Source organism: Dermacentor andersoni, chromosome 7 (assembly GCF_023375885.2).
Source record: "Dermacentor andersoni chromosome 7, qqDerAnde1_hic_scaffold, whole genome shotgun sequence".
Classification (NCBI taxonomy): domain Eukaryota; kingdom Metazoa; phylum Arthropoda; class Arachnida; order Ixodida; family Ixodidae; genus Dermacentor; species Dermacentor andersoni.
In genome coordinates, this window is record NC_092820.1 from 90,265,331 (window position 1) to 90,285,454 (window position 20,124).

Here is a 20,124-nt window from a genome sequence, read left to right on the forward strand (position 1 = left end):
AGAGAGAGAGAGAGAGAGAGAGAGATCTTCGCAGGACATGCCGACTGGGATCGCTCTGCCAACGCTACCCTGTCGGCGCTGACGCACCGCCAATAACGGAAATTGGACTGTTCGAAACCTACACGTAATTTGCCTCTTTGGCTTCTGCAGTGTGCGATCGTTTTTCGCTTGCTTTACCAGGAGGCCTGATAGTGCTCCTGCCCAGGGGAGTGGAGCGAGCCAGTGCACAGCGCGTTTGGGTGGGGCTTAGGTGGATGCCCACATTCTTTACAGACACCTTTGTTTAATGCGCTCATTACATGTTGACTTATCGTAGAGTATTTATTGGAGGTTATAAAGAAATTCATGTTCGTTACTGGATGGAGCAGACTGAGAGCGGGCCCAGGTGGCACGCACTGTAAAGAACGCCTCCAGCATAGATTACTCCATTGTCATTACAATAAAGAAGGCTGATAAGATGCTTCAGTGAAAGTTGCCTTTGTCATTGACATATGTGGTTTTCAATCGCACAATGTGAACCTTTACAACCTAGTGTTGCCAATATTTTCCGAGACATGTCACTGAAGTGATATAAAAAGATCACTAAGATTCGCGCTATAATGGTGAAGTGAATTTCAAGAACGAAGGTGTTCTGACACATTCTAATATAACGTATAGAGCAAATTCAATAATTTGCCTACACGTTTCATGTTAGTTTATTAGTGTTCGTCTCGACGAGGCGAACACTAATAAATGTGCACGTGGCACGTAGCCACGTAGCACAGTAGCGCGAGCCCTACACGCAGCCAAGCACGAATCATCCGGTGAGCAAATTTTATCCAGACTCGCAAAGAAGTATCTATCGGTTGCATCGGGCCCTACACCATCTTCATCTGACTAAGAAGGCTACAAGAACCCTGAGCTCTACGCATAATTCGGGATTGAGGAAATGAGGTAGGGACTCCACGACGTCAATGACAAATCGACGCTGATGGGGGCGAAATCACAAACAATATCCTACGGAACCTGAACGATAAGTCTACCGAATACCTGATGGGCCTCATTACCAAGCATGGAGCTTTGGTAAAGTACCAGAAATGTGAAAACCGGCAAACATCATCCTGATTGCCAAGCCAGGTAAGACGCCCTGCCTCGAGAACCTCCGCCCAAATTCTCTCACATCTTGTGTGAGGAATGTTGCGAAGCACGCAATCCTAAGGAGACTTTCTCGCTAGCTTGAGGAGCACGACGTTTACTCACACTACATGATCGGCGTCAGGGTCAGGCTCTCGACACAGCACGCCCCGATGAAGCATACCAAGCATCACATTATTTACCACAATACGCGGGACACGCAAGTCATACTAGGTTTGGACCTGGAAAAATGCTTTTAAAACATTCTCCACTCGTACGTTTTGGGCATTATCTCGAGCGTTAACCCGGGAAAACGCTTTCATTCCCATATGCGATCATTCCTGTCAGGCAGTAAACTCCCCTTTAAGGTCGGGGTCCTGATTTCACCATGATCAAGCTGAGGTTTAAGGGGACGCCACAAGGAGCAGTCATATTCCCTACCCTCTTTAACCTCGCCATCACTGGTTTATCCAGGAGACACTGTGATACCAACTGAATCAGTCACGCCGTATATGCAGATGACGTCGCCATCTGGTGTACAGGAAGTAGCAACGGCCATTTAGAGACGGCACACCATACACGCAGACGACGTCGCCATCTGGTGTACGGGATTTAGCGACGGACATGTAGGGACAGCCCTGCAAAAGGGGATTGATACTACCGAGAGATACGTCGATCCCAGAGGACTTCGGTGCACACCGCACGAGTCGGAACTGCTGCTATATCGTCCTACGCGCAGACGCCCCAAACGAAAGGGATGGAAGCCAGTCGCGGAATGCGACATCAAACTGCGCACAAACGATGGAGCCTGCATGCCGAGGCTGGATGCTATCTGGATTCTTGGCATTACGATCGAGTCGAGTGGCTCTCACAACCAGACGGTGCTGCGACTCACTGACACAGACCATGCCATCAAACTAATAACATGAGTGACCAACCGGCAGCTGGACGTCCGAGAAGATAACCTCTTATAACGTCTGAGAGGCACGCGGGAAGGCCACCCTGAGAAAGCATTAACAACCCCTTCAATAACTGTACCGCCAGAATCTGGACCCGGCTGTATAGGTCATTGTGCTTTCTTTTACTCTGCAGTTTTATTTCGGCACGACTTGATGAGTGATTAAAGTGTATATTTATTGGAATGGATGGCCATTGGTCCTGCTTTCGCATCCTGTAATAGAGATCGTAGTCTGCAGCTCCCGCTCGAATGCCTGTTTCAATGCCGATGCACCATGACGCCTTGAGTAAGGCGCCAGATGTGGCAGCTAGCGTAATAGTCCACCCCTCCAAGATGCGTACCATACTCTTGTGTCGGTAGTTAGGCGCCATTTCCGCGTTGCAGTGACGCAATTTGATGGTGTTTCAAGGAAATGGGTGCTGTAGGTAGAGTGGGAGTAGCACACCTGTCGCATCGCGGCCTGTCATCGCATTGCTTTGCTTCCTTACGTATATGCGGCTTTTCTGCAAAACGACTGCCGTCAGAGCAAAGCCGCTGTGCGTATTCTGCACAAGCACTTGTGCGTTCCGTGGCATTGCTTTTATTAGCTATTTCCTGCGGACGACGATCGCTGGTCGTACTTGTTTGTGTCGCTTTTGCTTGAACTTCTCTCTTTTCCCGTCGGGACGAAAGCGTGCATTGGCAAGGAAGCAGGGAAAGGCGCGAAAAATGGGGACACCGCTTTTGTGAATGCTTACCTGTGAGTGCTCCTGTGAAGGCATGTGCCACCTCATTCCCTGCGTTTGCGTTTCCCGGGATTGCGATTTCACCCGAACTTCCCGACTGTAATCTGCCGCTTGAATACGGTAGAGGGGTTTCACATCGTGGTTTGCAGTGTCGGCTCGTGGTCGTTGGGAGAGCTGTCGCAGGGCTTCCAGTGGGTCTCCCAAATATGGCAAATATGTTATCTGGCATCCATGAGTACTTCTTGCTTACCTATTCACTGGCAGGTAATATTTTTCAGAGACCGAGCTCAGCAAAATTACGTTTGTCTTGTTGTTCCACTTTCATCGTGAGTGTGTTTCTAGTATTGTCGTCTTCCGCAGCCATCAGACCTGCTCCTAAAGTCTGTGTTTTTGGAAGTGCAGCACTTGGAAGCGTCAGTGCTAAGCCGTGAACGCACGCGGGCCGGGAAGCATTTTTTGCCATTGTCAGCACTCACTGACGCACTGCTAGTACCAACTAAGATTTCATGCGAAAGGAGAAGCAGTTCACGCGTCAGATGCTAGATGGTGCAACGGGTCTACAAGTCACCACACGAAAGGAGCCCATCCCACTACACATGCTATACATGAAGCGCTTTAGTAGTGACAATACCTAGTGTTTGTACAATACTTCAACGATAATTGTATAAGGTAGACACCTACCGGCGGAACATTGACACCATGTAGACACCACACAATTTTTAATGGCGTCGAAAGGAGACATTATAGATTCCTGGGGGGGGGGGGTCCAAGAAGTTGTGTTCTCTTGTTGCAACCTCTTAATTCCCCAAAATAAGTTATATTGTCACCTAGACGTATGGCAAAATGTCACCGTTAGGTTTTACAGCTGGCTCATATCTAGCGATGACGCACCAAATCAACTCCGCATTTTCGTCGTCTCCCAAATTCTGCTTTTAGACAGAGACCAGGTGGAATTAAGCCTCATTTGCCTCTTTAAAAGGATCGAATTCATGCTTGCAAAAAATACGCACCAGAACACCAACCTGCTTAGACACTGGCAACAAGAGATAACAGGCATCCCCCGGAAGAAAGAGCGAGATGAAATAAAGGCCGAAGAATGCATAAAAATACAGCCCCACCTCTGGAAATTTGGGAAATTATAGGAAGAAAGAAAGAAATAGTGGTCTCACTGTCACACTTGAACTAGTGCTCAGAAGTAGGACATGCACAGTTTAGTTTCGAGGCTGCCGAGGCAGAGATAAGACAATATCCGTAGAGGCCTCGTATGCGGCGGAAGTGAGGCGTATTAACACATTACGTGGTCCATTAACACATTATGTGGTATTATTAGTTGGTACACACGTGGCAGTAGACTGCTTGGGAATCTGCGTGTGATGGGTCAGTTTGGCGTTCTGGCAAACATCGGTGTTAATGCTTGGCCACACGTAGCCTTGTGTAACAAAGCTCTGCGTGGCTTTGATGTTGGGATGGCAGATGTCATGAAGGGATTCGAACAAGGCACATGGAAGGCTGCCGGAATGAAGGGGTGAGGTAGGGCCATTGACATGTCCCACCTGAGTGAGCCAGGCGCAAACGGGTGAGGAGCCAGTTGCAGGCGGAGGGAACGGGGATGGTCACATGGCGCTTGCAGCTCAGGATCTGCCATGTGCGCCCGAGGTAGGCGTTCCCAGTCCAAAGTTGATGTAGAAGTGCCGAGGCAGGTGATGCGGGAGAGTGGATTAACTGTCTCATTTTTCGGTTCCTTTTACGTGCAAGATATATTTAGCGAACACAAAGATATACGTCAGTTCGCGAAGTTCACGTGCGACGTACTTGGAAAACTTTGTACTTAAGACGTACACCAGAGGCTTATGATCGGTTAAAACATAAAATGGCTGGCCCTACAAGAAGTGCCAGAAGTACTGAATGGTGGAGTAGATAGCGAGCAGCTCACGCCCGTAAGCGCTGTAGTGAGCGTCAGCATGCTGGAGTTTCCAAGAGAAGAAGCTCAGGGGACGCCAATCGGGATCAATTTGCTGGGGGAGGACAGTGTCGATCGCCACAGTCGAAGCATCCACCATGATTTGGGTAGGCACGTTAGTTCTAGTGTAGATTGGAACCACCGAATCGGCGATGGCTTGTTTCACAGCCCTGAAAGCAGCTTGAGTTTCGCAAGACCAAGAAATAGCTGATTAGATGCCTGTGGTCCTGTGAAGATAGCCAGTGGGTTCAGAAGCTCAGCGCAGTGCGTATTTATGCATCAGGAGAAATTCGCTAGACCCAGGAACTCACGCATCTGGCGTAGGTTAGTGCGTGCTTGGAAGTGTTCACGGGCTTGACATGCAGGGCAATGGACGAATTCCCAGCGTCGAGGTGAGGTGACCGAGGAACTCGAGCTCGGAAAGCCCAAAGACACATTTCTAAGGGTTGACAACCAGGCCAAAATGTTGAAGGTGTTGAAAGAGCTCCCGGAGGTGACGCTGGCGGTCTTGTGGATTGGGATTAGAGACGAGAATTTTGTCGGTACATGCAAATAAAGCCAGGTGTCCGCGCGTTACCTCAGCAATAAACCATTGCAACGTTTCTGCTGCGTTGCCTAGCCTAAAGGGCATACGCTCATACTCAAACAGGCCGAAGGGTGTTGTATTGGCCGTCTTCGCGATATCGGCATGCTCAACGGGGGTTTGGTGATAGGCCTGGACAAGGTCCACGTTAGTCAAGATTTTGAATCCTTCCAAGTGGCCTGTGAAATGTTGGATGTGTGGAAGGCGATAGCTATCGTGTATCATGTGAGCGTTGTGCGCCTTGTCCTGTCTTTTGTTCCTTCTTAGTGTTCCGTTACCGTTGGCGCTTCATTATTTGAAAGCGTTGAGCGCCCGGTAGTCGCCGCAAGGACGCCAGTCACCCATTTATTTCTTGCACACCACTTGAAGTGAGACGGCTCACCTTCTGAACGAAATGCGAATAATACCCAGCTGGAGCAATTACTCGAATTCCCGTTTAGGAATGTCCAGTTGCTCCCCGAAGATGCGGCCCGGACAAGCTGCTACGGGGGGACCACGCATGACAATGTCGGAGGCTACGCTGTGCTTGGGTGGCTGATCTAAATTGCACGGCGTCGCCAACCCAGGAAAGACTTCGAGGATGCGAGCGTGCGGGCATGGCAGAATCAGCGCCGCTGGGAGCGACATTTGACAGTACTCCAGGGAGGGAGAGTCGCGTCTTGCGGTTAATAAGCCGACGCAGCACTGCTGACGTTAAGGTTGAAATTGGTCTGGAAGTCACAGCCAAGAGTAGGCTTAGTGACGTCGGCTACGATGAAGACCCATTGGAACGTGCCCCAAAGGCCAAGGTCGAGAGTAAGCGACCATCAACCATACTTTGCGATGGGGGTTGAGTTCGGAGCACAAATCATAGGTCAAGATGACTGAAAGTGCGGCCACGCTTGAAGCACGCTCTACGCTGATCTCGGAACCAGTGTTACAAGGAAGCGCAGTCTGGAAATGCAATCCGTTCATCTGAAAATGCGGGCGGATAGCAAGTTGAGGTCATAGGCCGCCGTCAGTGATCTCGCAGTAAATTTCCCCACCATTGGCATGGAGAGTCGCACTGGCGTGCGAGGTGCTGGAAAGTACGATGGTACTAGTGAATAGACCAGTTTCGAGAACTGCGCGAGTGGTGAATGCACAGCGGAGATGAATGGCGGTTGTTGTGTGAGGAGGAGCTGAGCTGGTCATGAGAGGACATCCGAAGGGCGTCGATAGAGACGCCGAGTTGGTGAATCAAGGACTCTCATCGAGCCATGATAGAGGGGCCTGGTGTTGCAAAAGAGAGCGGCGACAGAAGAAGTCACGGCGTAGACTCCATCAGCAAGCTCGGTGAGGTGGTCGAGGGCTTGACCCTCGACCGCCTCTAGTCGTCATGACAAGGCAGGAAGACTACGCCAAGCGCTGCAGGAAGAGCTCCTTCAACAGCGCACCCTTCTCATCGAGATTGCTTGCGCCCGGGAGCCGTCGCATGCTTTTGAGCAGCTGGGAAAGGTGGCGATCTCCAAGCTTCTCGGAGGTGAGCAGCTTCTGGAGGCGTCACCTCTGACGCCATGTTGCGTTCCAGAGTACTCTGAGTTGCTAGTGTGGTAGTGGTGACTTCCGCCACCTCGTCAGCAACCTTAGGAGACCAGTTGACAACTAAGCGGCGATACAGAGTAGTGTCCGAGGGGATGTGGCATGGATAAAAGCGGGGTTCGTCCCGGGGGGAACGAAACTAGCGGCTCCTTGCTCCAGAACGTGGCCAATCGAAGCTGCTGAGCTGCCACGCCCGGTGGGCGAGAGGTAGCGTCAAGCGGGAGGTTGTCTGGGTGCGATAGGTTTCTGGCGTCGGTTATATCGTAGTCTTGCGTCACCAATGTCACGAACTGAGGTATTGTAGCAGAGTGCCAAAACTAGAGAAGAGCATAGCATGCTCTTATAATGGACTAGCGTGTACCGTGCTTGCGGTGCGAGCACGCGCCGCCCCACTTTGTGCTCCTCATCGTTTGCAGTGCCGACAGAGAGGGCCTACCTCCAGCTTCCGCGCGTGGATGCATTGCTGGGGGTATACATAACTATTGCCTTTGGTCAAGGAAGCACCGTATAAGCACCGAAGCTAATATTTCAGTTGTCGTTTATAAGATCGCGAAGCGTGAACCGCATGAACTGCAGCTTCGTGGAAAAAAGGAATATATCTCATGGGTTGTGCCACACATGACTTCAATGTTTCCCAATCAAGCCACCGTGCACTCGCCATTGCACTCACTTCCCATTGACTGCAGCTTAGGTATTTATATAAAAAATGATCCCGACCACACTTTTTAAGATCCACATGAAAATGTTCCGGAGTGCTCCAGAAATTGAGTTATGAGTGTAAATGGCCGCGCACGATACCGATGTATTGTTATTTTCATTTCAGACTCACAATTGCATTCAATGATGAATACAGCAAAAAGAGCCACTATTACGCATCCACAGGGTTGTCCCCGGGAGATCTGTTCACAGTATATATTCGCAACACGCCTACTGGTTGGCTTCTGCACCCAAGTTTTCAGGCAACAGCGGATCTCGTACAGCGTGACAAGTATCACGATCTCATCTCACCTATATTTACCCCTGCAAGCATCATAAGGACGTACTTGGTAAGTAGGAATGAAGAAAGCTGTGGCGTGGGCTCCCCCAATGTTGACAATTTGTCGTGCCACCTATAAATGTATCTCATGTATATATACATTTAATCGCGGTGTACTAAGAGCAGGAATCGAAAAAAGAATGGATCCCGGTCGCTTTACTTTTAAACAGTTTCAAAGTGAGATGTTGATTTTATAATTTTTTTAAAATGTATGTGATGCATATGGCATTGCCTTTAGTCTAGAGTGGGCATCGTCTCACTGTACCAGTGTTAGAAAATGTCTGTGTAAAGAATGCGCATTGCTACTGATTTTGAGCAACTGCTTCTGCTGTTGATTTAGGCCGTCAACCAGCAAAAATCATATCTGTTCTCACGCTAGGAGGCTAACCTGACGTTGAAGAGCATTGGCTATTGGGGATGATCTCGTTGTTGATACCTGAGCCGATTGGAGTATGGCATACTACCTAAACCCCGTGTCGATATACAGTACTCGGATCCCAAACTTCCTCATCTGAGTATAAATTTATGGAGCTGTGAAGCGAATTCTCACGATGCGTGTCAAAATGATGTTTGTTGAGTGATTCGGACTCAAGCAAACCCTCTCGCCTATGCAGCACAGTGAGAGAAAGCTTCAGCGTCCGCATGTTACTGCAGTAATGCGGAATCATCATCGTCGTCACATACTGACACTGCATAAAGCTAAAAGGCATCCTTCGCGCACCTTTTTGGCAGTGCCGTGTTATACACAAAAATGGGCGAATGCCATCGTTTTTTTCCTTCATTACCTTCATGATGTAGGTACTGTTCTCACCTTCAACTTTAAAAAAAAATTCTCACGCTCCTCCCCGTCCCCCTCACCTATAAAATATTATCAGCCTTTTCTCGCCGTCACGCAGAAAAGTCTACCATACGCGTCTCCCGTTTTCTACAATTTCAAATGAACAATTTGCTGGACCTGGCGAGCTCAGCTTACAGACCCGGTTCTCTAGCGCCACTACTCATTCCAAAGCATGTCCCACTGCTTTCGTTTTAGGGGGTTGACCAAAAGTAGGCAAGATATTTCGAGCTCCCTCAGGCTCACTGAAAGCTTATAAAGGGTGTTTAAATGAACTAGCTGCTTCACTCTTCGGGGATTGTAGCGGCAGAAATTATGGGACACAGAGTCATAAATGACGGGAACAGACGTGGACTTAGCTATGCCCACGTCTGTTCCTTGGTTTCTGTGTTCGCGTCCCGCAATTTCCGCTGCTACAATCCAGAAACTATATTTTTTGCTTAGAGCTCAGTCGAACGCAGAGTCACAAAAATACTGCTAGGCTGGGCTCATTCGCACTCAGACTCACCAGAATTACACTTGGACGCGATGTCGCAACCTGAAACGCGGCAAAATTCCACCCAGCCGTGTTCACTAGTGCTCGCTCAATCAGACGCGTAAAGGTCACCTTGGCCCAGAGACTTACGAACTGATATTTACTTAGAAATAAACATATCCGCCAGACAAATACCTTTATATGAGGGCTATACGTACATTTGGAATGCAAATGCATTGCAAACGCTATTAATTCAGAAAAAGAAGTATGGGCAACACTCGTTAGTATACAGGAATGCCATTATTTTTGTTCGTTTTGATGCCCTGTGAGAACTTGATAAGTATGACGATCAACCTTGGCAGTGATAGAATTCATTCGCCTAAAGATAAAACATGAAGATTTGATCTTTAAATCATATACGCTTTCTTATATGGCTGAGGGTACATGCGGGAGTGTAGTTTGCACAAACTTTTCTTTCTATAGTATATGTGCATTTCTGGCAGTTCGGGATATACCACAGCCGTTTATTTCTGACACTACAACAAATGAAGGCTTCCCTCGTAATGGGATGTTTTCTCTGCTTGATTTGTGCCCATATGAACGTGACTATAGGTAATGCAACTTATCCAGGTTTTACTGTACAACCACAGGACCTCTACCTCGCTCTGATGTTTTTGGATGTCAGCCAGCCTCAGTTGGACTCCGGCTCAATGAATGAAACTCATCTGCATTGTTGTCGCGTTCATGCGGAAACGATGTGCAATAATAATGAGGTGTTATTCTTGTTATCGCTCTTATTCTCATGGCCGTGGTGGCTCAGAAAGTAGCACCATAGAGAAAGAAATATAAGAGCGGACACTCGGCGAAAATTGGAAAGAGGAAATACGTCACGCTATAGTATTAACGCCGACCGTTTGCGGCCGCGAGCATCGAAAAAAAATGTGAAATGAGATTAACAGAAATTGTTTTTTTTTTTCATTCTCTCGCGGCAAAAATAAAGATATCTGCGTATAAATTAAATGAAACTTTGCGGCTTAATTCCGTTGCCTAGTGACAGGCAAATCGGCGAGTGACGAGCGAGATGCTTGCGTCATTCTTCAGACACACCGCCGAAGCGATAGAGACCGGCCGCGCATCTGAGCGTTGGCCTGTTCAGACACCCATCCACCTGTTTTTCTATTTTGCAATTTAGCCTAGTTTGGCGGGCTCCCGGCGAATTCTTTCGTTCCCTCGGAACTTCGATATGGCACCACGGCACTACTGGACTACGGGAAGGTGAGAAACTGTGTTCGACATTCTGCGACGCACTTTAAGCAATTAGGCTTACTGCCCGGCACCTAGGCTAGACTTGTGACGCAGTTAACGAAAAACAGCGTTGCCGGGGTGGCGCAGTTAATTAGAATTAATTAATCTTACTGGGAGATGTTCGCGACGCTTTCTATGAGCCCCAATATTTTTTTAAGTCATTTCGGGAGTTTTTGGGCACGCTAGTCGCACAGGGTGCTGTAACCCAGTTTCGCGTGTACTGGATTTTGGTGCGACAAGTTTTGGCGCTTTCTCTGACCGCCAACATTATTGTAACAAATTTCATTACTTTTCGGAGTACCTTTCGAGCGCAGTGGGCGCGCGTGGCTGTGTGACACGGTTAGCGAAAAGCGGCTCGGCCGTGGTGCGCGGTTTCGCGCTTTAATGCACCGACAAGACAAGTTCATGGCGCTTTCTCTGACGCCCAACATTGTTGAAAAGTGTTTGCGGTACTTTTTTTTGTTGCTTATGAGGCGCGCTCGCCCCGCCTGTCGTGACGCAGCGAAAAGCGGTTCAGCTGTGGTGACAAAGTTAGTTTGGCGCGTACTGAATCTTACTGCGACAAGTTTGTGGCAAATTTTATGTCCCCGCAACAACTTATGCCTTCTTTCGGTACTCACGCTTGTCGATAACGCGACGAGCAATTGTCTAGAGTGATAACATGGGAGTGTGTTGCTTGGGCCGACAGAACGCGCAGGAGATAAACCAAGAAGCTCAAACGCCACGAACTATGGTAACTCAAAATTTCTGTCATCTGAGCGGCACCCAGACATTTCTCTTGAGAGCGAGTAGAAGGAATTCTGCGAGCGTCGAGCATGGTCTGGCTGAGTGCCTACAGTGTTGTGGCCACCTCTGTGTATTCGTAGCGTACTATCGCGTCGGTTGTAGCCAAGCTCGATAAACGTGCCGTAGCCCGCGCATTCGTGCTATTAAAGTGCAGCAAACAAGTCCTTGGAAGAGGGAAATGCTTGGGATTAGAATGTTTTTGTAGTATGCACGGTATTGTTTGGGACGCCGTGTGTGTAAATACGAACTGCTTTTGTTTGTAATGCCGCCCATTCACCACTTTCGCACGCTCCTCTACACGCATTATTCTTGCATGTTAATACCGAAATAACACTTGCCCATAATTAAATTTTTTTAGATGACGTCGTCCGGTGGAGCTTCTTGCGGAAACTACTGCTGCTTACCTGGTGCCATAACTTTGGATGAATGCACAAAAAGCCCGCAACGAGCATTTATAAAGAATAAAATAAACGTTTCCTCATTTCACAAGGAGTCTTGCGTCTTTATAAAATTGCACGTGGCACATATTCGATGGAGGCTTGTCAAGATCGTTCGCAATCAATTTTACTTAATAATAAAACGATTTCGTTCGAAAACCAGGTGCTGTTTACCTGTAGAAGCAAAATAAACGAAACCAACGGAGCCAACGTGACGCGTACCAGCTAGTTTTCAAAACGGGCGCGCACAAAACCGAAACCGGAAGTGTGGTTCAGGTATTGACTCCCACGGCTTAGTGCGCTGCAGTCAATTGGGCCGCTGGGCTCTATAGGAGTCTCCGCTCTTGTATTCGTTTCTCTATGGTAACATTGCTTCCGTCAATCATGAGGCTACGTCTTAAATTTATAGCACGCCGTTTGCGTATCAGTATTGGGCAATGTAAATAAAAACTGAATTGTGATTACTACACTTCGCTGGTAGTCAACCAAGGCTACATTATTTCACCGAAAAGCAGAAGCGAACACTTTTCCAGCTGTTCGTACGTTTGTTTACAGCCATTATTTTTGACAATGCATACCTAATGAAAACGAACTAGATGGAACTTCAATATATGTGCTGAGAATATATATCGTTAGCGATGTTGTTCATGCCAAACTTTCACCCTTGTTATTCGCCCAATAAGCAATACGGATAACGGGAATTTCAAAATTGAGCATTTTTCAGGATTCATGAATATATAGTGAGCAAATTTGTGCAAATCCATTCAACTATTTTTCTGTGCTCATCCTTACCATTAGTGAAAACAGCTTGGCGCGGTGGAGGTTGAGTTAAATCACTTCAGAAGAATGTTTACGGTAAAAACTGTCACTGAAGTGTCTTGACCCTGTGCGAGCTTTAGAATATAGCAATCAAGTTTTACTTGCACAGTGGACCGAATCTCTTGAATCCATTTGCGTTCTTTCGGTGTTACATGGTATGGGTTTTGTGGGATTGGCCTCGCTGTCTCCTCCCTGGTAATCGGGTGCTTCGTCAGTAACGACGGACTGACTCTGGATGTCGGCGAGAAGCAATCATGAGATGGTTCTGGAGGACTACAAGTTACTGCCTTTCCACTGGTGATAATCTTGCGCTGACGTCAAGAACAGGCAGCGATTCCGAATAGTCTTGCTCTCTCTACTGTAATGCAAATCATTCGCGGAATTCCACAGTCTTGTCGAGGTAAGCAACTGCTGCGCCTGTTACAATGTCACCCTTCTTTGCTGAAGACTGTGACCAGTAGTTCTGGTTGCCCCTCCATTACTTTGACGAGAATTCTTGGTATGACACATCATGGGAAAGCAATAATGCTCGAGAAGGCCTTCTCCTTTGCACTGGGTGTCGCGTATGACGCTAACAAGACGGCAAGATAACGGTTGTACCCTCACGTCTATGATTCGCAAGGACTTTAGTTTTAGCCCTGAGCTTCGGCATACAGAAAAGTTTAATATACCTTCTGATATGCTGATGACGGCGCCATTTCCGTGTAAGAAATTCACGCCATACCTAAGAAGTTTTCTTTGCATCAGTCACTATGAATAACCTCATTTGCGACAAATGACGAATCTCCAATGTCGATCCTTGCGGTTGACTTGCCAGTCGGCGTCAGTATCTGGCTTCTTGCGCCTCTAATGTGCGGCCCCGTCCACTCCATTTTCACTTTTCGAAGTCTATCTGCCCGTTTCTTCCTTTTAGAAAAATTGGCGACAGTGTCTACCAGCACTGCCACGCCGTGGTGGTTTACCATTTCGTCCGTCGTCAACTCATCCTGCTGTATCGGTTGCTCGGTCGAAGCTAATGCGGAATTTTCTGATCTTTGTGCGTGGCAACCTCCTCTCCCCCCACCTGACGCCGTGGCCTTCAGTCTCACAGGCATGGGTTGGGAGCACTCCCATGGGCCACTACAGTGGAACTGCGTTGTGTAGGAGGACAAGTTGACCGGGAGAATCAGCTGGCCCGCTCATATAAATCACGTCGATGTCGCTTGGCCACCATCGAAAACAGGACGAGAAGCAGGGAATGAAAAAACACCAGAATTGAGATACATAGTACCCTTCGAATCGATAAGCGCAATGACGGCAGATGTGGCGCGCTTCTCCAGAGTGGAAACACAATGACCTATAGTCGGCTGAGCTCCCGATATCGGTCCTGCGAATCGGCAGTCGCGTCAGTTGTTCTGCACGGTACGGTGGCGATGGTAGATCTGACTGCTGGTGATACTGAGGCCTCTGCATTGCAGGTGGCGATCGGAGCACATCATTTGAGTAACTAGCTGCCAGTTCTAGGAATTTGGCTGAGGAGACGAAAACGCCTGCTTTAATCTCTGCCACAGAACTTGAGTCACCGACGCAGCTGTGCATTCTCTTGGCGTGCCAATGAGCTCCTTAATATATTCTTGTAGAATTGCGCCTATCAGCCGGCGTAAAAAACCCCCGTCTGTGACCGTCACTGCTGCGGCGCTTGTCGGCCCACCGCTTGTTAGACTATCATCCTGGCGGCAACGTAAAGGTAACGCGCTTTAACGCTATCGATTCCTTAATAAGTTGATCGACACTATTCGGCGGGTTCCGTAAAAGGCAAGACCAGTATCAACTGCTTGCTTACGCTGCGCATGAAGCGGCTGAGTTTATTGCCCCCGTAATATAGGGGTCTCCACGACGAAAAAGACGAGTCATGCGATCGGCAATCATGGCGACAGCTAGTCGGCTTTTGAATCCGTTATTAGGGAGGAACTGCGTTCGGACACGCCTTTCTGTACTCCCAAATGTATCGAGTAGCTGGAGAAGGAACATATCGTAGCTTGTCCAGTTTGCCTCGTGATTTACACACTACGTGCTGGCTCTGTCTTGAAAACAGAAATGCGGGTGGGATAGATTCTTTTCAACGCAAAACAGATTGTATATGGCTACGCCCTCGTATTCCTCGAGCTAGTCTTGTGCATCCTTGTGAGCGTTGCCGTGAAAGCTCATAGGAGATGGAAGATTCAAAAAAGCCAGCTGTTCAAGGCGTGAGTTTGCAGAGTCTTAGACACTTGTGGTCACAGGCAGACTTTCTGGTAGCCACTGACCACGTGCTCGTGGGCGAGTTGGTTATTCATGATTACAACGAAGGCGTCAAATAAAACAACGCACGAAGGAAAGCGACACGGGACCGCCACGTAGGCGTCGTAGACGTAGACCGCCGGTAGACTGCTGAATTCTGGGCTTAGCACTACTAGGCGGTGGCTGGCTCGGTGAACGGGTGTTTTGACGCATGGCAATCGTCCTAGGCTGAATGGTGGACTTGTTAGCATGCGTCCCAAAGAATTACCCAGGACCTACTCTAGCGTAGAGATGCAGAAAGAGCGGGACCTAGAAAAACAGGGCAGGACATTTTTTTAGCTCACTTGAAAATCAATTAAGCATGGGCATCTTCTTCCATTCTGCAGTACGGGAAGGCTTCGTCTTTCTCTACGCGTGCTCATAGCGGATGTGGAAGTACATGTACATTTCATGGTTCGAAAGCTTTAGAGAAAACTCTCATTCAAGAACAAGTGGCCTAACAGAATTGAATATTCAAGCATCTCACCCACTTCAGTATCTGCAAAGCAGGCTCCACTCCTCCAGGTTTGTTTGCGTAAATACAAGATGCAAATACAATAATGCAACCTGCAAGCAACTTGTCATCTCATCAACCAACTATAGAGTAGTAAGCCTGCAGGAATCCCTCGCATTAAGTTCAAAATATAGTGACAAACAGTGTTTGCTGTGTAACTATGTAATAGATTGTTAGCGATCGCGTTTTAAGTCATGAAAACTCAACTGAATTGAACTGTGGGGTCTTACGTGCTAGAACCACGATTTCATTAGGAGGCAAACCGCAGTGGGCGACTCCGGATTTATTTGTACCCCCAGGTGATCTTTTATGTGCCCTCAATGCACGGCAGATGGGCGTTTTCGATTTCGCTTCCATAGAAATGTGGCCGCCGCACCCGGGATTAGATCTCGCGATCTGGTGCTTTGCGGCGCAATACCATGGCCGCTAAGCCACCGCGGCGTGTGCCACGAAAACTAATTTCTGCATGCTTCCTTGTGGTGGTTTGTGTGAACAGCATTGATTGATTAGAATCCTAGGCGTAAGATTGTTCTGCAGAACATTTATATAATATTTAGCATAAAAAGAGCAGGCACATGCCTATTAACCCTGTTCTTTCCGAGGGTGATTTAAATCATCATCGAATGTAGTAATTTTAACGCACGTATGAAGCACAAATAGCCCAATATACTTTTTTTTATTCAAAATTAGCAATAAACTTGTCTTCTCCAAGGCGACGTAAGCTTTCCTCGCCACAGTATATATAGGTGGGGTTCTTCCAAAGGGGAGAGGTTGTGAGGCGGGAGGATGCGGAAACGAGGGAAAATATGTTAGCGTGTCGAATTGAGAGTAAAGGAACGCTGTGTACAAGGTCAAAGCCAGGGCACAACCCCCCCACCCCGGTCCCCGGTCTGTCAACGCACGCGCGTTAGCCGGCCTGTCAAGGGCGTCTGACACGCCGGCTGACAAAAAATAAAACAAAAAATAGAAAGGAAAGCAAAGGGAAAAACAAGAAAGGGGGGGATACGCTAAGAAATCAAACTAAGTGTTGTTGCTTATAGCTTGAAGTTTAGCATAGCGAATAGATTCTAAAGCTCCCTTTGAAATGTTTATGCCTACTGGTTGCAATGTCTTGAACTTATGGATAAGGTATGATTCTCTGTATTTTCTTTCTCGTTCAGTATGGAAATTTGACTGTAAGATTTAGACTTTATTTTCATCAAAATTTTGACCTGGTTGGTTGAAATGGTCGGCGACGGCTTTGGGAAGCTTTTTAGCTGTGTCCGTGCAATGTCCGTTTAATCTGACGTTCATTGATTGTCCTGTTTCACCGATATATTGTTTCTTACATAAGGAGCATTCAAGCATATAAATCACGTCCGAACTTGTACAAGTAGCTAGATTTGACTTCATGTGTATAACTATTTGCGGTGCTTTTAATTTTAAAGCCACTTTGAAGGTGCCTGCAGGTTTTGCACCTAGGGCGACAACATGCTTTTATTACGGGGGAATGCTGCTGGCTGACTTTTGCGTGCACTAACATGTCTTTAAAGTTCTTGTTTCGGCGATAGGTAACCCTGGGTGCATCCGGGAACGCTTTTCGCAGACGCTCGCTACTTGATAATATTGCGTGGTATTTTCTTAGGATGTTGTTTATGTTTGGGAGTGCATTAGAATATTTTGTTATGAAGGCCAGCGGTCTGTCAGATTCTAATGTGGGCTATCTCTTCGCCAATTCCGACTGCCTCTCCAATGTTGACGCGGCATCATAAGCTCTATCGAGAGCAACTTGGGGATAGTTCCTTTCTGCTAGCGTTATTTAAGGTCATTTAGGTGGTGGATATAATCCTGGTCTTCGCTGCAGATTCTTCTTATACGTTTCGCTTGTACGACAAAAATTCCTTGCTTACAATGTCACGGGTGATGGCTGTTGTAGTTTTTTCTTTCATTTCCTTTTTTTTTTTTTGTCAGCTGGCGCGTCAGACGCCCTTGACACGCCGGCTAACGCGCATGCGTTGACAGACCGGGGTGGGGGGTGGTGGGTTCTGTCCTGGCTTTGACCTTGTACACAACGTTCCTTTACTCTCAATTCGACACGCTAACACATTTTCCCTCGTTTCCGCATCCTCCCGCCTCACACCATCACCCCTTTAGAAGAACCCCACCTATATATACTGTGGCGAGGAAAGCATACGTCGCCTTGAAGAAGACAAGTCCACTTGTCGAAACGTTGGCTCCTGCATTCACCTTGTTCACGTTTCGCTTATCGCAAAGGAGGTAATGTAAATGTAGCTTTTAAGCATATTAGCACTCTTTATCAAGTGTTACTATCTATCACAGCAGTTCACAGGCTAACTAACAATATATATTCGAGGGTTCATTTTGAATCTCGATTTCGACCACCTGGTTTTCCTTAAGAGGAAGCTTTAGCTCGGGCCCAACTCCGACGTGGCCCATTCAAATACATGTAAAACGCAAAAACGTTTTTCTGAGATAACCCCTTGGCCGATTTTAATGAGATTTGCTGTATTTGAGAGAGAATGTTACATTCTAATGACTGTTGGAAGCATAATTTCGATTTAGGACGCGAATTTTGTTAAAAAGATTTTCAAATATTCCACCGTTTCAATAAAATAGAAGCACGAAGTTTACAATTTCATAGCTCTGCATCAAGAAAAGATATCGCGGTTCTGTAAACGGCACTCATTAGACTATTCAAAGCGAACAAATTATATATGTCATTTTGCATCTTACGTGAACATGCTACTTTGATTACAAGGGTTGTGCGAAAACTGTATTTCCATATTACTACATTTTTTTATATTGGTGTGTGACATATAGATTTTCTCTACTTTAGATGTACTATTCCATGCGATTCACATAATTGTATTGTCATTTTTTGTTGCTGAGTTACAGAGTTGCAAACTTGATAGCTTTGTTTTTTGAAAATTTTAAGTTTTTGCCATCCTTTAACAAAAAATTGAGGATTTATGTCAGAAAAGCGAAACCAGCAATCACTAGATTTTATGTTTTTCTTTTAAATGCAACAAACCTCGTCCAATTTGGTGCACTGGTTGACGAGGAAGACGAATTCTCCTTTTATATGTATTTAAATAGGAGCACCGGAGCTAAAGCTTCCTCAACTTCCACAGAACGCAGAGGACTTCGGCAATTTCGTATTGGGCCCCAACCGAACTACAGCTGGGGCGGCCAACATTTTATCCCGTTCCCCGGTCCTGCGCCAAATCCACTGATCAACCCGCGGATTGATAAAGGGTTAACCAACAGAAAGCCAGCTATATGTATCGAATTCGCGTATGAAATCGTCTAAAACACATTCGGGTTTCCACGCGGTGCAGTAGCAAGGGTACGGGCGTCCCATCTGGTCTTTTTTTTCTTTTGCGTCGTTCAAAATAATTTTTTGCCCTTTAGTACAAGCTAGCTAACTATCATTACACGAAATAATTTATATTGCCTATGAAACGTGGGTGCGCAGCTTCTAGATACATTTGGTTACTCGAAAACAATAGTCGAAGTACAATGTGCTATGTGGCAGTTGGGCTGATTGTATATTTTTAACAGCTCTCTCTCTGTCCTTGACCCTTCTTTGAGGTACTTACTGTTTTTTTTTTGTTTTATGCTTCCTTACACACGTTACAAGAACAAGCTACAATATTAATAGATTACTTCTGTACTTATGTACATGGGTTACGTACGTACTTGCTCTGTGGCACATCGCAGTGCCACAGCGCACTACAGTGTGCTCTGTGGAAGTTAAGGGAAGTGTATATATTCAATAGCTTTAACCCCATGACCCTCTTTTGTGGTGTTTATTGTTGAGTTCATAATTATTCACAAACCTTACAAGGTTACCACGTACATAAGTACGTAGGCTACACAGCAAATGATTTTATTCCGCCAACTGAATATGCCTAATATCATTATGTTTATTTCTAATAATTACACGTTAATTGGTCGCTTAATTTTATCTAATATTTTACATCTTTTTGTACTCTTTCAGGAATCTGGCAAGTAGACCTAATTGCTGCCATCGCAGGAGTAAACGGATACTGCTCAATTATTATTCAGGCTTGTTTCCTTCAGGTTCTTATTTATAAAGCCCCGTCGCCCACTCCACCATCTGAAGTAGTTCTTTAGCTGAATGAGTGATAACGTTATGCAACAGGATTGTGAAAAGTGTGAAGACGAATCTTAAATCATTTGAACACGCCATCTAATGACTCATTGCATCCAACCACAAATCCAATAACAGCCAAATAAAGTGAGCATTTTTTTTTATTCCAACATACTTTCCTCGTGAAAAAATATTGTCACGTGGTAGTGATTGTGACGAACACAGCAACCAAACTGTAAATCGCCACACAAAATTTTTACTGGGCGAGTTTTTGCCCTCAAAAAGAAGACTACACTCGAAGAATGGCGATGGCGGTGAACCCAGGTGGCGATCGTCGAAAATTTGATCTGCCAGTAAAGCGCGTCGGCTTTTATACACGACTCATCGAAGATTCCAGAGTAATCGCTAGTGTCCACGTGTCTTCCCGAAAGTGCTACACAATTCGCGTCGTACATGCAATAAGTATACACCAACTTCGGGGACGACAGAACCGACGATAACTGTCGACAAGCTTCCGATACATGTGGGCATGTCCCATGCTGAGCGATAACATGCCTTAGAATATGAAAAGCGCAGAGCCGCAAAAGGTAAGCAAGTCTACGTGTA

At 46.7% G+C, this 20,124-nt stretch overlaps 1 protein-coding gene across 5 annotated transcripts in view; it reads left to right on the forward strand.

The window, feature by feature from the left end:
• LOC129385713 (uncharacterized) overlaps positions 1-19,688 on the forward strand; it is a 94,284-nt gene extending 74,596 nt beyond the window's left edge. For 4 of the 5 annotated variants that reach the window (XM_055072705.1, XM_055072709.1, XM_055072707.1 and 1 more), the window contains 2 exons: positions 7,723-7,945; positions 19,405-19,688. In XM_055072705.1, coding sequence (XP_054928680.1) covers positions 7,723-7,945; positions 19,405-19,419 — 238 coding nt within the window. In that variant the 3' untranslated portion in view covers positions 19,420-19,688. The remainder of the gene's footprint in view (positions 1-7,722; positions 7,946-19,404) is intronic. The other variant, XM_055072708.1, reaches the window with a different exon arrangement.
• The last annotated feature ends 436 nt before the right edge of the window (positions 19,689-20,124 follow it).